This window comes from Mytilus trossulus, chromosome 7, assembly GCF_036588685.1.
Source record: "Mytilus trossulus isolate FHL-02 chromosome 7, PNRI_Mtr1.1.1.hap1, whole genome shotgun sequence".
Classification (NCBI taxonomy): Eukaryota; Metazoa; Mollusca; class Bivalvia; order Mytilida; family Mytilidae; genus Mytilus; species Mytilus trossulus.
In genome coordinates, this window is record NC_086379.1 from 15458329 (window position 1) to 15476199 (window position 17871).

The window sequence follows — 17871 nt, forward strand, 5'->3', positions numbered from 1 at the left end:
GATTATCTCAGATAAACCTAATTTATCTGAGATAATCTAAGCCGGATTAATTAATAAAAGTGGTTCAGGCGTGCCATACCCCTACGGAAGCAGATTGTGTTTGATTTCATTTGCGTATTTTGTATCAAGATTTATGATAGTAATAAAATTGAATAGTAATTAAAATTTATTTGAGAAAACCTATCTTACACATTTTGTATTTTGTTTTAGCCTAGATGACAAATAAATGGAGGAAGAGGTTTCTGTTGTCATTTATGACAAAGACGATGCATACTCATCACTTGATGTTAATCCTCATTGTTTTCCAAATTACTGTTATAGAAATAAACATCAAACTCTTTGGCTTCTTTGGTTAAGTGATGCTTAAGGCATATCTGACAATTCACTGTAGATTTATTATTATTTGTTAGAAATTAATTTTCAAGGATTTCCTGGGTATAATTAGTACACCACAAATTTGAATGTTCAACGAAATACAAATTTTGTCTTGGCTTGTATGCAGACTTTGGCAGTGCCACAATATCAAACATCCACAAAATCAACTTCAACTCATGGACATTGGTATCCATGAAAATAAATGAATCCTCAGTGACTTACACTGAGCATTGTTCATTGGACATTCTCATTACCAGCTCAGCAGCCACTGCTTTAAGTAGATTAAGAATGATCTAATGTATTGTCCTTTCTCTCATGATGAAAATCATAGGACGTCAGAGGCGTCTTTGAATGAAACTGAATTATTCAGGCAGTAGAAAAGCTGGATGAATAATATCTGGTATGCAGGTGCATTCTGCTTTGAAGTTTTTTTCATCTTGCATATCTGCATATGACTATTGTTTTGACTTTATTTTTAAGGTTGAATAAACACTGATATTCAATAAAAATGGTATTCATTGCAAGATATGTGTGTCCTTCAGACAGTGATCACATTACCAGTGGTGTCAGGCATGCCATGGTTTGAACAGTGATAGATATTCAGTTCTAGATGAGATATTAGTTACTTCCAAATTCATCAACATATCATCATCAATTGATTGTAATGTTTACATGTACATGTATATTGTATGTCGAACAAGGTTTATTTGACCTTGATCTCATTTTCATTTGCATGGAATATGGTTGAAATAATTTGGAACCAGTATGTATATATGTTTCTCAACATGTTTTAGGCTAACGTGAAGGTACCCAAATTGTGGCATCTATTTTGACAGTTTTTTCAACAATGTTTTTTTAATCTAGACAAACTGAAATTCTATTCTGTGTTTATTTTGAAGCCACATCGTTCTTTATTATATACTGGGTACACAAATTTGATTATTAATCCCTATTGAGTCTATCTGAGACTACTATGTGTTATAGTAGTCTCCGAGTCTACAGAAAAATGGGTTGGAATCGATCACCAAAACTTGAGACTACTATAACACTAACTACTGTGTTATAGTAGTCTCAGCCGGCAAACTATCCATGATTCCGTAATGAGGAGTACCCAATTGCATCCATGGTTAAATTCACAGCATTAAAAATCAATTAACAGATGTTTTGTTTTTATCTTTCAAATATTTAGAACAGTTTAACATTAGTACATGCTCACTATTCTTTTTTTTTATGGATGCTTCTAACATATTTTTTTGTTCGAGGCCGGCATTTTTAAAAGATGGCGTTTTCGTACATTTTTCAGTGAAAGCTTCATCTGTTGCTAAAAACTGTGTACATGATTTAGTGCATATTTGAATATATTCGCAAATTTTGCAAGACGTGTATAATAATCAAAATACATTGTTTCAAGGAAAACTTTTACGAATTACTCAAACAGGCACTGAGAATTTTTTTTCCTATATACCTTTTTATAACAAAAATCATTTAAATGTTCTAATTATTCATCCACGTGAACATAAAGTATTAAGTTTTATATTCAGTCTTATTTCAACGGAAACTTTAAAATTCGGTTTTTACAGATTGTTTACGGAAATGTGATCCGTATTTGGACAGTTTTAATAATTTTAAAGTGGAGATAACTCTAGGTAAACATGGCTGGAAACCAACGAGACACGTCAACTATTTGTGTTTTTGATGTTGATGGGACTCTGACTGCAGCCAGACAGGTTAATTTATAAGAAATATTATCATTCATTTCTTTCAAGTCGGTTCCTCTTTTATTATCACAATCATTAAGTAATCCGACAGTGTAAAACTTATCTCTTTTATGTTGTTGCGTCAGCCGGCAAGCCGGATCACGGATGTTTGGACTGCTTGAATAATTATGGTGATATGTATTGACCAAATTCATCCATAACATACATATAACTAAACATTAATAGTGAAACCAAATAATTTATGTTTTCATAACTTTAGATATGCAGTGGTAGTGCTATTAGTGGGCTCGGGCACCAGGTGCCGATTTGACTAGAATACACCTTATCGCTAATCCCGGCTGAACCAACTGCTTGAACTTTTGACGCATACAACAATCACTTTTAAATTGTGGCATCAGATATTTGTTTTATGACGTCAAAATTTTAAGGGAACCTGTGTGATATCTACTAGATAATCTAGTAATGTCGGACAAATAACAATAAGGTGTATAATTTTTCGTGGACACAGGCTCGCATCAGGGTAGAGTACATTTTGAAAATTTACTTTGGTTTAAATTCTGTCTGTCCTCTATTTTTTAAAAGAGTAAATATTATAGAATGTACATGTACATGTATCTCACTATTTTGGTCTATATCTCCCAGTTTGTCCCAGCTGCGGAACCGTAACTCTTATGGTCCTTTTTTATTATTTTTTTATTTTGCTGTCTATGGTCCGCAAATAGTCAAAAAATAACATAAGGACCTATGAGCTACGGTTCCGCAGCTAAGTTTGTCCATGTTGCTTGCTGTGATAGCACAACTAGATGTTGTAGGATTGATTTTGATGAAACTTTACAGTACACGAGGATATCATCTCGCTATAACATTATAAAGTAACTACATGTATAAATCTGTCTATAGAAATAAAGATTATAAAGTTTGTCAAACAGGGGCATTTATTTCTTAGATGTCTCAGAGGCCTTATTTCTCCTGAATCAGGGGTCCAATTGGTCCAAGATTGTTCTAGATTCTGATGGCCTTTTGGAACATGCTGGGGCTTTTGGGCCTCAACTCACAGTATATGTTAAGATAGATGGATAAGGAATTATAAAGGGTATATAATAAATCTGCTGGACAATAAATCTTTTGTGTTTTGAGACAAAAACTTACAGCTTAAAGTCTGGGAAGAGCTTTTCCATTTTTTCTATCATTGTATGTGGTATAAATGTAGGCTTTGATGTCTAATGGCCCACAGCAGCTTTCCAAAAGGTGGTCAGACTTAAGAAGTCAGGAACCTTTAATTCCATGGGTGCCATTTTTTGCTGTTTAACATTTTTGTTTTAGTTCATTTTTGTCGAGCCTTTGACTTAAGTCGAAAAAGCGAGACTAAGCGATCCTACATTCCGTCTTTGTCAGCGTTGTCGGCAGCCACAAATATTCACTCTGTGGTTAAAGTTTTTAAAATTTTAATCACTTTCTTAAACTATACTGGATTTCTACCAAGCTTGAAAAGAAGCTTGTTTATGATCAAAAGATAGTATCCAAAAGTAAATTTTTTTAAAATATTTTTTCACCCATATTTTACTTATAAATGGAATAAGTTTTTCTGTGGGTAAACATTACATTCACTCTGTTGTTAAAGTTTTAAAATTTTTAATAACTTTCTTAAACTATCCTGGGTTTGTACCAAACTTAAACAGAAGCTTGTTAATGATCATAAGAGAGTAGCCAGAAGTAAATTTTGTAAAAAAATAAATCCATTTTTCTGTATTTTACTTTTAAATGGATTTAGTTTTTCTGTGGGGAAACATTACATTCACACTGTGGTTAAAGTTTTTAAAGCTTAATAACTTTCTTAAACTATCCTGGGTGTGTACCAAACTTGGACAGAAGCTTGTTTATGATGATAAGATAGTATCCAGAAATAATAATTTAGAAAAAAATTAAATCCATTTTTTCCGTATTATACTTTTAAATAGACTTAGATATTATTCCAGTTAACATTGACATACAGTCTCAAGGATTTGTATAGAAATCCTTGACAGTCTGCAGTTAACATGAATTTTTAAAAGCTTAACATGTAGTTAATTTTTCTGTCAAAAAGTGTGCTGTTTCAAGCAAATGTCAAAAAGCGTGCTGTTTCAAGCAAATGTCAAAAAGTGTGCTGTTTCAAGCAAATGTCAAAAAGCTTGCTGTTTCAAGCAAATGTCAAAAAGTGTGCTGTTTCAAGCAAATGTCAAAAAGTGTGCTGTTTTTAGCAAATGTCAAAAAGTGTGTTGTTTCAAGCAAATGTCAAAAAGTGTGCTGTTTCAATCAAATGTCAAAAAGTGTGCTGTTTCAAGCAAATGTCAAAAAGTGTGCTGTTTCAAACAAATTTCAAAAAGTGTGCTGTTTCAAGCAAATGCCAAAAGTGTGCTGTTTCAAAAAAATGTCAAAAAGTGTGCTGTTTCAAGCAAATGTCAAAAAGTGTGCTGTTTGAAGCAAATGTCTAAAAGTGTACTGTTTCAAGCAAATGCCAAAAAGTGTGCTGTTTCAAACAAATGCCAAAAAGTGTGCTGTTTCAAGCAAATGCCAAAAAGTGTGCTGTTTCAAAAAAATGTCAAAAAGTGTGCTGTTTCAAGCAAATGCCAAAAAGTGTGCTGTTTCAAAAAAATGTCAAAAAGTGTGCTATTTCAAACAAATGTCAAAAGGTGTGCTGTTTCAAGCAAATATCAAATAGTGTGATGTTTCATTGGCAAATGCCAAAAAAAGTGCTGTTTCAAGCAAATACCAAAATGTGTGCAATTTTATACTGGTCAGCTGAGTTGAAAAAATGTTTAGGTTTGATCATTGAAATCTTTTATAATATATTTAAAAGTCCTCAAATGAAATACATTGAGCGAATCTGATATGACACAAATACATGTATCAATCTGGACTAGTTATTAATTAACATGGTACAACCTAAAGTCACCAAAAAAAATGTGTTTTTGGTTAGAAATTTTATTGAAAAAAAGGTTCAATCTGTTTTCATATTTAGTGAAGCCTTATAGTTTTCTGAATATTGAAAGCTTTTGGAATGAATTCTAAATTCATTTTTCAAATGATTTTTCTTGTTGATTTATTTTTTACTTTTACTCTTGAAACTATTGTACATGTACAATGCACAGAAGAATTCATGTAATGTGATTTGTTGTCATATTTGGATCTGGCTGTGTTTGACATTTAATTGAATAATCATCATTTGTTTTGTACAAATGTTTTTAATTACATTGTGTATTTATGTATCTGTGCCAATAGATGTTCTCATTTTATGATGTTTTACTTTCAGGAAATATGTCCAGAAATGCAGGAATTTTTGTTAAAGTTAAAACAGAAAGTACCAGTTGCCTTAGTAGGAGGTTCAGATCTTGTGAAAATAGCAGAACAGATGGGTGCTACTCCTGATAAACATGGTAAAGTCAAACAGTCAAGGGTCTAACTTAAATAAGTTATCAGGGGAAATTAACATGCATGTTGTTATTACAGATTCTTTCATGAGTTGTCTTCTCTTTTTACCTGAATCTATAATAACATATGTTGGTTTTCAGTGAAATATATCAAAAATGTTTTATCTTTAATGGGCACTTGGGAATTCTTAAAAACTTTTGCGCAGTAGCTTAATAATTTACCCTGATAACTAATTTTCTAATTCCATTAATACAATTACGATTAACCATGGTAAATCAATGAGACAAGGCTTTTAAGGGCAAACTAAGCTGTAATAACAAGGCTTATGTTATTACAAGCATGTAATTTACTATAAAACATTCTGCAAAAAACTCCACCCCAAAGTTATTGAACTATACAAAAAAAATATATATATATTTTCATTATAAATTTTAGAAAAACGAGGTGTGGCATATAAATCATTTTTGGTATGACATCACTGAACTAGTACACATTTTTGTTACAGGGCCAGCTGAAGCATGGTCTTTGGCTGTTTTCTGTTCTTTAGTCTGGTTGTTGTCTCTTTGATACATTCCTCATTTTCATTCTACATTTCATGTTTTAAAGTAACAGATCAAAGATGTTTGACATTTTGTATTACCTATTAATGTATAGATTTTTCAAGAAAAAAAAGGTGACAATTCTCTTTTCCAAACAAGTTTAAAAAAATGGAGACACATTATTTTAAAGGGCTTGTACAGTGTGGATCTAATAATCAAATTTGTGTTGATGTCCTTGAATGTCTTCATCTACAATATTAATATGTATATTATAAATATTAAATTTTGATTATTTTTTTCCAGTTTCACAGAACTTTGACTATTTATTTGCTGAAAATGGTCTGGTAGCCTATCATAATGGTAAACAAGTAGGACAAGAGGTAATAATATTCATCGTTTGGATAACTTATTTTAAGGCAGAGTATGATTATGTGTTTCATATTTTTATTAAATTTGGCACCTTTTTAAAGCTCGTCTGTATGTAAAACACTATATATGTGTAGCTTTTATATTTCTATACATATAGTGATTAAAAAACAATGAAACAGATCTATAAGTGTATAAATGCACATGAAAATTGCCAGAAGATGTATTTTCACCTCAAATTTACAATTCGACGAAATTTGTACATTTTACTTTCAAGATATATATATATGAAGATTATAAGGGAACCAAGGCTTTTTGTTTTCCCCCTTAATTTTTTAAGTTTAAGCAATAAATGAAAACAAAATTTGAAAAAAAAATAAAACTTACTAGCATAACATTTTGCTTAATTTTTCCTTTCAACATTTTTATTGAATGTCATTCTTTATATTCATATGATAATAAAACATTATTTAATTAAATTGTTGTTAGCCATTATCATTATATTGATGAATCATGTCAATTCTAAGATTGATTGGAAACATCTTAACATTGCATTCTATAAAATTTGAGAGGGAAATTGATATAATTTAACAAATTCATGTTGAACTACTCAACAAAATAAGATTGTAATTAAGAAATAATTCATGAGGGCTTGAATATTTCGTGATTTTACCATGGGTTGTCCCTTTATGACAAATATAATGAAATATATATCAAAGCGCTCTAGATGGAGGCATTATTTGTCGCTCATGTAAATAAACGCCCTATAAATTGATGTTAAAGAAAGGGAACAAACTGAATAAGTGACATGCTTAACCTGTTTTAAAAAAAATATTTTGATAGGTTTGGATGAATCTAAATGACAATTTTACTTATATGTCTTATAAGTATAAAAAAATTGGCTTATATAACACAATTTAGCAATGTTTGTTTACGTTTCCTTGTAAGTGATGATTTTCGGTTTCACAAGCTTGTATTTTCCTGTAAAATGTTGATAATCTGATGTCATCGTTCTATGACACTGGGTAGCTCATTCATAAAAAGCATATGAAGTGGGAGTACGACCAGAACAGCCCAAGCAATATATTCAAATTTTAACACAGGTGTGTACTGATAGTGTTTGAAGTAGGTCATGTTAGAATTCGTTATAATTTTGTATTTTCAGAATATACTTAAATGTAAAGGAGAAGAATGTTTACAGAAAGTGATCAATTTTGCTCTGAAATATATGTCAGAATTAACATTACCAGCCAAAAGGTTTGTTCTACAAAGTTTGTTAAAGGTTTAGTTAATTTAAGGGGGCTTGCGGGTATAAATGATTTTTTTTATTTAATATAGGATTTCGCTATATTTTTCTATAAATGAACTTTATCTTATACCTAATGGAAAAATGAAATAAAAAAATGGGGTCACCGTTCATTTACGCTCACAATCTGCCTTCAAAAGAAGTATACGTTTTTGTTAATGTCCCTTTTTTCTGTTGATCTAATAGGAGAAATAGCGGTAATATCGATATAAAAAAAGAACTAAATTACAGAAATCGCTTAAATTTTACAATTATTTAGTTAATGTACAGCTTATTCGAAAACAACAATAAAAAATATTGGTCACCGATGATTTAAAAAAGATATTTCAATTTTAATGCAAAAATATGGCATTTTTGTACCAAAGGGAGATAATTTGGAGCTTTTTCAACGATATCTACATTTTAAAAGTCACCAGGGGTCAACACTAATTGATTTTTTGGAATGATTTTTGTACTATATGATCAAGTAACAACTACTAAAGGTAATTAATAAAATTTGTAATGAAAAATAAATGTTTAATTTTTTTCTAAAAATTTTATACCCGCGAGCCTCCTTAAGATAAAACATGATCAATTGCATGATCTATAAATGCTTATACATGTATAAGATACAATGAACCTACATGGAGAAATCCTACAAACAAATATTCTTTGATTTGTTCAATATTGATAACACAAATTAGAAACTATATAAGAAACTCTAGCTAAATGAACTTGGTAAATACAATACAGGCAGGTTGAGTTAATAAAACAATCACCTAGGTTGGCAATATTTCACAAGGAATTATATAGTATATGAAGCTCTTTTCTGGATTAACCTTTATCAGGAAAAATCCAATTGAAGAAGAGAAATGTATAAATACAATGTATGTAGAAGCTTTATGACCAAAATAAAACTAAAAGTCATATTCATCTATGGTAAACTTTGCCTTAAGAAGTTGGAAACCTGCTGTAGTAGTCTATAGATACTGAGTTTAACTTTAGATATGTTGGAGTGCTTAGAAATATATAGTAATTCAAATTGCAGACAAGATATGGATATAAAATGCACCCAGATTGTATCTGTCTAAAAGTCTGTTGAGATCCATACAGTTTCTATACAGCATTTAATTGAAATTTGATATTTGGTCAAGAAAATAAACTTATATGTAAATTCTTGTTTTGATATCTTTTAGGGGAACATTTGTTGAATTTCGATCAAGCATGTTAAATATATGTCCTGTTGGTAGAAGTTGTTCACAGAAAGAAAGAGAAGAATTTGTAGCTTATGACCAGGTTTGTTTTACCCTGCTTTGTTCCTAATTATTTTTACAGTCTCGTCAACCAGATTACAGTCACTGCTTTATCAGCAGTATTAAAAATCTGTTAAAAGAATAACACACACACAGTAGAGTTCTCAAGATTTTGATAAATGTATGAATTTTAAAGAATGCACTGTATACATAAAGAAAATGGCAATATGTCAATAATATGCAGAAAAATGCTTATGAAAATGTAAGATACATGTATACCATTTCGAATACTACTGATGGTATTAGCCAGTTAAAAATAATTGTGTATTTTAAACTGTATTTTGTCATTTCATTTATGTATTTCAACCAACTCTTTTTCCACAAAACGAGTTTAAAATGAATGTTTTATTATATTCCAGGAGCATAATATAAGAAAAAAGTTTGTAGAAAGTTTATATGCTAATTTCCCTGATGCTGGCCTGAAGTTTGCTATAGGAGGACAGATCAGTATTGATGTATTCCCTGTAGGCTGGGATAAAACATTCTGTTTACAGTTTATAGAAAAAGGAGGATATAAAACTATACATTTCTTTGGTGATAAAACTGATCCTGTAAGTAAATACAAACAAGCCATTTTGATTATGCATGCCAGTTTATTTCTTATTTTAACAGTTTGATAAATTGTGTATTGCTTTTGGTATTTAATAAAAGAGAGGCAACAATACCAAAGGGATTTAAACTCATAAGTAAAAAATAAACTGACAATGTCATCACAAAAAAGAAAAAAAGTCTAAAAAGACAAACAGCAGTATACAAAAAACAAAATAGAAAATTGATGAATGCAACAGATTCCCAACACTAGGTGGTCTCAAGTGATCTGGAAGGGGAAGTAACTTTGATCTCTGGATCAGGATGAATTTTATGCACTGTCACAAGTATTTTAAAGGTTTCACAACCAGTGAGAATATTTTATTGCTTGGTATCAACTGGAGTTATTTAACTTCAATATATTCATAATCATACATCAGCCTTGTGCCAGTGTATATTATTATTTGAATTCTATAAAGAGATATGAATAAACAATATCCAATTTTACCCAATTGTTAAACCTAGTTATTTTAGTATAAACATTCTCATTTTGTTTTTAGATTGACAGACAATAAAAAAATCTTTGATGAGTTTTTCATAAGACTTCTTAAATATATATGATAATGGATTATTTATTGATATTTTATCTTATTTTTCAGGGTGGAAATGACCATGAAATATATGCAGATGAAAGAACAATAGGTCATAAGGTCACATCACCTGAAGATACAATGAAACAGTTGAAAGAATTATTTTTTAAAGATTAGAATATTTTTTTCTATACAAACTTGATATTGGGACAATCTATGGCTTACACTTTACAGAATGCATTTCATTTTTAAGATGTGTTCAGTATTATACCTTATTATATAGTTGTGAAATCCACTGCTTCTTCTGCGAATTCATTTATGTTCATGGATTGAAGAAAAACTGTATTTTCGGGGATCATCGATTTTGTAGTTTGACCAAAGCTTTTCATACAAGCCCAGAGAAACTTTATACTTCAATGAAATAAAAAATATTCATGAAAATGCATGAAAATTGATTTCCCATGAATAATTATAAATCCACAGTTAGTGGCAGTATCAACTGTTGTCTTGGTTGTTTTCTTAGTTGAAATAAAAGAAAATAGTTCATAGTCAAAATGCTTGTTTACAAAATAAAAAATAATAATTTTTAGAATTAAAACGACAAACTTTTTGGTTAGATATTCTATGTACCAAGTACACATTTTTTTCTGTCATATGATTTATACTTTAAATGTTTTGAACACCAAATGTATTCAAGAAATCATGTTTTGAACTTTTACTTAAATTTGCTTTATCTGTCTCTTTACATGCAGTTACTGTCACAGCTTCAATTCCATGCATTCCAACAGTTGTACTGAACCATGTTTTATTTTACTAGCATATACCCTTAACTTGAAAACAGTTGTCTCCCTTAGAAAATTGATCTGGTATCTAATGAAATCTGGATAAATGGCACAAGACCAAAATTTGCAGTAAAAAATACAGTAAAAGAACAGATATTTTAGACAATCTTTCATCATGGTATATACTTGCTATTATTATGCTATATACTAGAATTATTATTAAAAATTAATATTACTATTCAACTAACACATGAAATTTTTGAAGTCAGTATTAATGAAATTGAGTCATAAAGAGCTAAAAGTCTTGTGTTTTGGATGCTGGTATCACAAAAAGAGTGCAGACATATCTTTATTTTCCTTGGTTTAATGTTTACGAAACATGCATTCCAGTTGAATTTTTTCATTCTCTGTTTTAAAAAACCTTCAATTGAAATGATTTCATTTTGAATTTCAGAAGACACCACACTTAAACTTACTTAAGGTATAACCTTTTGATCATATGGTATGGTACTGGAATTGGTCTGAACTCAGAAACGCAATATTATTTTCTATAGATTGCAAATTGGAATAACTAGGGGTTATTGAATTCTTAATGAATTAATTAATTTATTGCACTTTTATATAATAAGTTGTTTTTTGTGGTATACATTTTTTATTCAATTTGTTGGGATCGATATTTATATTAAAATATATTTTTTAAATTGTTTTTTATTGTTTATTTCACAAACAGTTGTATTTGTGTACTTACCTTCGTCAGGAATCCTCAAACCAAAACATGAAATCCAGGCATAGATGAATCAGCTGCAACATTAGGAGCTATATAGCCAAAAAGGAATTAAGGTAAACGAATGAACCTCTTCCAAACTAATTTCACCTGCCACATTATGTGTGCCTGTCCCAAGACAGGAGCCAATAATTCAGTGGTTGTCGTTTTTGCTGTATATATATTTTTTTTTTTTCGTTTTTTGTCCCGTACTGATGAAGTTGAAAGGGAATTTAGGTTTGCACTCTGTTCGTTGGTTGGTGCATCCTTAGTCCTGCAAATCAGTTTTCCAATCTTTTTTTTCTTCCTACTTGAAGATATTAATTTGATATTTGGTGTATTGTTGTATCATGACAAGTTATAGATAAAGTTCAAATTTGTAGCTTATGACCATGTTATTTTTACCCACATTGTTTCTAATTAAATTATGCAGTCTTATCAACTAACACTCACTGGTTCATCAGCATTGCCAAACATCTGTTAAAAGCATAACACATTCCAGTACCCAAGGATATGATTCTTAAGATTTTGTTCAAAGTTATGGTCCTTGGACTTGGATAATTCACTCACTCAAATATACACAATGCCTATTACCACAAAACTCAGATCAAGTACAAAGGACTAGGTACAGTAAGGGCCCATTTTGGCCTCAAATTTCAGATCCATCTGACAAAGAGTTTGGACACTTTTTAACACTTAAGTGCACGTGTCTTACTTCAGTCGATTTAAATAATTTGTGTGAAAGATTTGAACTGATAAAGTCATTTCAGACGCACATATTCAAGCTTAAATATGGCAAATCTATCAAATATGCCATAATATGTCACTTTTCAGATAGCTTTTGTCAAAAATGAAAGTGTCTGCATCCTTGTTCACCCTCAACCTTTATATATAATATGTATTATCATCAAATAAAACTTACATCTTTATATAAAGAATGAACATGAATGCGTCCTCTTCCATTGAAGAAGAAAATCGTCTAAATTTAACCCAAATGCTAAAATTGTGAAGATTTCAATAATTTAGCATGACTTAATGATGTTAGTACCCAATATATGTGCATTGTTTTGTCAAAAACAGCCCATATTTATGTAGCAGAAGTATTCTCCTTTCCAATAAATAGCTTAAAGTTTACATTATAACAATTTTCTAAAACTGATATATTTTGGGGCCAAAAAGGGGTCTTACTGAACCTACTCCTTTGGATAGTGTCACTTGTACTTTTCTTGAGTTGTCATTTTATAACATTGAATGTAAGCAGGAGCATCATCTGTGTCCCATTCTCCATTTATTGTTGTATTCTTTTCTCTCCCATTTCCCTTTTTGTTAAACTTTTGTTTGTATGAGTCTGGCTGTAAGAATGCTAGCCTCATAAACAAGGTTATGTTGTTATGCCTTTTCTTTTCTACATTAGCTAGAGGTACATGTATAGGGAAGGGTTGAGATCTCATAAACATGTTTAACACCGCCGCATTTTTGCGCCTGTCCCAAGTCAGGAGCCTCTGGCCTTTATTAGTCTTGTGTTATTTTAATTTTAGTTTCTTGTGTACAATTTGGAAATTAGTAAGGCATTCATTATCACTGAACTAGTAAATATTTGTTTAGGGGCCAGCTGAAGGATGCCTCTGGGTGCGGAATTTCTCCCTACATTGAAGACCTGTTGGTGACCTTCTTCTGTTGTTTTTTCTATGGTCAGGTTGTTTTCTCTTTGACACATTCACCATTTCCATTCTCAATTTTATTTGCCGTCTTGGTCAATAGTTTAAAGAAGAAAGACCAGGCTTATGTGTCGGGGTTATCAGAGGCAGATATAGGGTGGAAGTCGGGTTTTTTAGACCACTTCTACATTCTCTTGTGTTGTGAGGTAGCACATTGAAAATCCAGCTTAACATAATGTCAAAGAACAAAGAAGAGTGCATTCCTATTCAATTATAAAAAATAAAGAGATGTGGTATGATTGCCAATGACACAAATATCCACCAAAATTTAAATGATATGGATGTTAGCAACTATAGGTAACTATGGCCTTCAACAATGAGCACACATCTCTTAACTCTAGGATGAGGAGCCAATGGATCAATAAAACTGATCTAAAGATAAAAATAAAAAGATGTGGTATGATTGCTCATGAGACAACTCTCCATCAGAGACCAAATGATGTAAAAGGCTAACATTTATAGGTTACTGTATGACCTTCAACAATAGGCATTTTTTTACCTTGACTTTTCACAGGGCTTTGATTCTAACCTTTTACTGAGCATTATTTCACAATGTAACACTTTATTTTTCAATAATTCAATAAAAAAATCTATTCACTTTATTGTAACAAAAGTCAAAATTCTAACAACTTTTTATGAATGTAATAAATAAAGTCAGAACACAGAACATAATAGTAAGAACTAAATTTCTTAAGAAACATTATTTGATTTGGGCCATCCCTCCTCAGATATAAGTGACGGCTATGCTAACAGAAATCAGTACATTTTTAAAGGGGCATTAGCTGCAAAATTCATGTTCACCCATTTTGACTAAAATTTCTCATGTTTGATTTATAACATACTAAAACGTATATTCAAATAAACCTATGTCCAAAAGAAACAATAAATGATACATAGACTCATTATAATGTATCAGCATTTTGTGCTATTTAAACTTGAATCCATCTAATTATTCATGGAGATGATCTTTAAAGATTGCCCAGGGTAGTATAATAAGATATAAATAAACAGGAAGCACATGCTATTGGATAAAGATGATTTTTCTTGGTCTGTTTGATTTCAATTTATAGATTAAAAATGCATGTGTATTAGTGTTTTAACAAAATCACAATGACTTTTGAGGCTGGATCAGTGAATGAAATGGCTATTCCTGATATGGGTGAATAATAGACCACTTTCGAGTTCATCCGTCACCGGAAAAAACTCGTCAATTATATGCGCCTTAATCACCGTCATTTGTGCGTTTAGGGGCGTCGTCACTTCCTTCCAATGTTGAGCGAGTGGTTGGAAAATTATAATTCTATATTGTACGAATTATTCGGCAAATTGAATTCTCAAAATTGACAATCAACACTGATGTCATTAGGGAATTGTCAGTTAGTACCTACAGAGCAACCATTATTTCTAGTTTATCCTGCACAAAGACGATCACTAAGACGCTTGATGAACGTAAATAGTGCAGGGATACAGGCGAGCCCCTCAATCTGGTAAATGACGTCACAAAGGCGTGCATAATTGATGAGTTTTTGCCGGTGACGGATGAACTCGAAAGTGGTCTATTGACTTGCAAGCAAATAATAAATTAGCATATTTTCACAAAATTGAACCAGACTGATTTCTGAAACAGCAAATATCATTTTTGTATTTCCCTTTTAAAGATTTTTGAAGCAATAAAATTGTTGCTAATGCCCCTCTTACAATAAGAAATTATAAAACTATGTAATACTGTAGAAAATTCCATATCTATTGCACATTTTAAGATCTGAGGAAATATAAACACTCACTCACTCACTCACTCACTGTTGCTCCAAAATTTAGAAATATTTTTATAAATCTATCTTAAATGCTCGACTGGTCTTTAACATATATCTTTATTTCCCTCCAAAAAAAACCCAAATGACATCAGAATAAGTCTGAACCAGGTGCTCTGCAGGGTGCAGCTTTATACGACCCCAGTGGTCGAACCCTGAACAGTTGGGGCAAGTTTGGTCACATTATTCAAGCTTGATACTGTCTGAATTTGAATTGTGATCAATTTTTTTTACATGGGTTTTTGTCACAAATTCAATGTGATCAAAGATCTAAAAAATCTATTGCACAAATCTGTGCAATTGGAGATTTCTTCTTGAAACTTTTCAAAATTTGAAATTTTGAAAAAAAGGGAATCCCTTAAAAAAATGGTAAACAAAAATCACCCTCCCCCAACTTTTTGAAACCCCCCTTGGAGCAATAGACCTTGAACTCAATCCCATGCTTTCTTTTGTAGTATTGAACCTTGTAGTACAATTCAGAGAGATCCATACACTTAAACATAAGTTATTGTCATGATTGCTTGGAAACTAGAAACTTTTTGGCCCTTTTTAGGCCCCTAATTCCTACATATTTTGGTCAATTAACCCAAAACTTAATCACAGCCTTCCCTTTGTTATATGGTACATTGTGGTACAATTTCAGAGAGATCCATACAATAACACACAAGTTATTGTCTGGAAACTAGAAAAATGCTTGTTTTGGCCCCTTTTTGGCCCTTAATTCCTAAACTTTGGCCCCATATCCCAGAAAATAAATCCAAACCTTCTACTTGTGGTTTTAAACATAGCGGTATAATTTCAGAGCAATTGAAATACTTGTACACATGTTATTATCCTGAAACAAGAAAAATGCTTGTTTTGGGCCCATAATTCCTTAACGGTTACATTAAGCTTCACACCAAGATAATGGATTATTTTATAATGTTTAACTTAATAATAATCAATATGTACTATAAACATGTAATGATAGCTATTGTGGTTGGTTCATAATCATTTGGGGTAAGTTAAAAGTAATATTAGATTGATAGATAATGAGGAGATTTTTGAAAAGCATATATTGCAATGAAACAAAACAACATATGACAGACAATCTAAAGGAATTATACTGAAACCATGATTTTAATAACATGATATGCAAATAAACTGTCCAACATGAAAGACTATATTTTTAAAAAGATTATGATCTGATATTATCACATATCAACAAAATTGAATAAAATGTTGTGTAAAATAATATTCTACAGAGTAAAACAAAAATAATACATATACACTGGAATGCATACCACATGATTGGGTTTTTAACTCGACTACAAAATTAATCTTTGAAGAAGAAAGAGTAGTGAACATATTCTTTTAGCATTATACAAAAGAGTATTACAAAAAGTATGATTATGCTGACATAAAATAGTGATGGACAGACAGACAAATTGACAACTAGCTATAGAGAGCGTTCACATATTTTAAGTGGAGCCCAGATCAGGGCATAAAACGTAATCTGAACCACTGCAATGAGATGTATTAGTCTGGTAGTAAATTACTCTAAAGTTGAAATATCTTCGTTTTTAAGTACTGAGTTTTAGTATCTTTAAAAGATGGGTTGAATAATATAAATTGGAATATCTATTTGTCTCCCTTTAATCATCCTATTTGTCTCCCTTTAATCCTCATCTGCTTGTTCAGTTTTAGGATGTAATAGAGATCTTTCATCAGCAGATAATGTTCCATTTACTCTATGTAAATCCTCTCTCGAGATCTTAAGTGCTGGATTTATTTGTCCACGACTTTCTATCGTTGGTGTAATGGCTGTTAATTCTGAAGGTCCTTTATTGGCTAATGATAATGTTTCTTCTGGAGTATTTACAATACACATAAATACATCAAAGCGACGATGTATCATTCCACTCTCAAATAAATATTTAAGAGGATATGATACTGCTATAATAGACACAAAAGACATGATCATACTTAAAGTTTTGAAGGGAAATAACTGCATTTTTTCCGCTTCATCGTACCAAGGGTATTTTATTATTGGAGAAATATTCATACTTTCTTCACCTCCAGCAATCCGGAAAAATAATCCTAAGATAAATCCAGCAAGTGATCCATAGGTGTTAGTTCCCTTCAGATATACCACTGATACTAGCTGTGGAAACAATATAACATAGACTAAGTCTGAACACAGGAACCATAGGTCGTAGATAGAATCTACCTCGATTGCCATAGCGGTGGCCAAAGCACCAACACCAAATATTCCAAATCTCATTACCCATATTATCTCTCTCTCTGATGCCTAAAAAAGAAGAAGATTCAGTGAAATAAGAAATTGATAAAGAGCTACATATTAAAGCCAGGTATATCTCATTTATGTCAAGCCATTGTAAACACACAACAAATGTTAAATTTTCTTTTTCTATAGCTAGTTCATTTGAGTTGAAAACTACTCTTCTCTAATTTTTTACTATTTTCACATTTCCTGACTGGTGTGAGAAAAATAGTTCTCTGCAAATGATTAGTCGAAACTTAATTTTGATGTATAAATGTTTTGTTTTCTTTTGAAATTTCCTATTGTGACGCCATGAAAAAAGGCGGCAATGCCTGATGACATCGCATATAAAGAACACAAGTTTCTGAAAATCTTTGAAAAAGAAGGATAAAAATCTTTAGAGAAACAGATT

The 17871-nt window shown here is 31.2% G+C and overlaps 2 protein-coding genes across 5 annotated transcripts in view; one reads left to right on the forward strand and one right to left on the reverse strand.

The window, feature by feature from the left end:
• The first annotated feature begins 1971 nt into the window (after nucleotides 1–1971).
• On the forward strand, nucleotides 1972–11610 carry LOC134724688 (uncharacterized). Of its 2 annotated transcripts, none has more exons than XM_063587857.1 (7): nucleotides 1972–2102; nucleotides 5383–5506; nucleotides 6344–6420; nucleotides 7572–7663; nucleotides 8888–8987; nucleotides 9364–9555; nucleotides 10192–11610. In XM_063587857.1, the coding sequence occupies exons 1-7, from the start codon at nucleotides 2028–2030 to the stop codon at nucleotides 10297–10299; spliced, it is 768 nt and encodes a 255-aa protein (XP_063443927.1). In that variant the 5' UTR covers nucleotides 1972–2027; the 3' UTR covers nucleotides 10300–11610. The 2 variants fall into 2 exon arrangements, with proteins under 2 accessions (XP_063443927.1, XP_063443928.1); XM_063587858.1 differs by lacking the exon at nucleotides 1972–2102 and adding an exon at nucleotides 2210–2263.
• Nucleotides 11611–15216: 3606 nt separating this feature from the next.
• LOC134724690 (high-affinity choline transporter 1-like) overlaps nucleotides 15217–17871 on the reverse strand; it is a 44506-nt gene continuing 41851 nt past the window's right edge. For all 3 annotated transcript variants that reach the window (XM_063587860.1, XM_063587861.1, XM_063587859.1), the window contains one exon: nucleotides 15217–17486. In XM_063587860.1, the coding sequence (XP_063443930.1) occupies nucleotides 16854–17486 (633 nt within the window). In that variant the 3' untranslated portion in view covers nucleotides 15217–16853. The remainder of the gene's footprint in view (nucleotides 17487–17871) is intronic.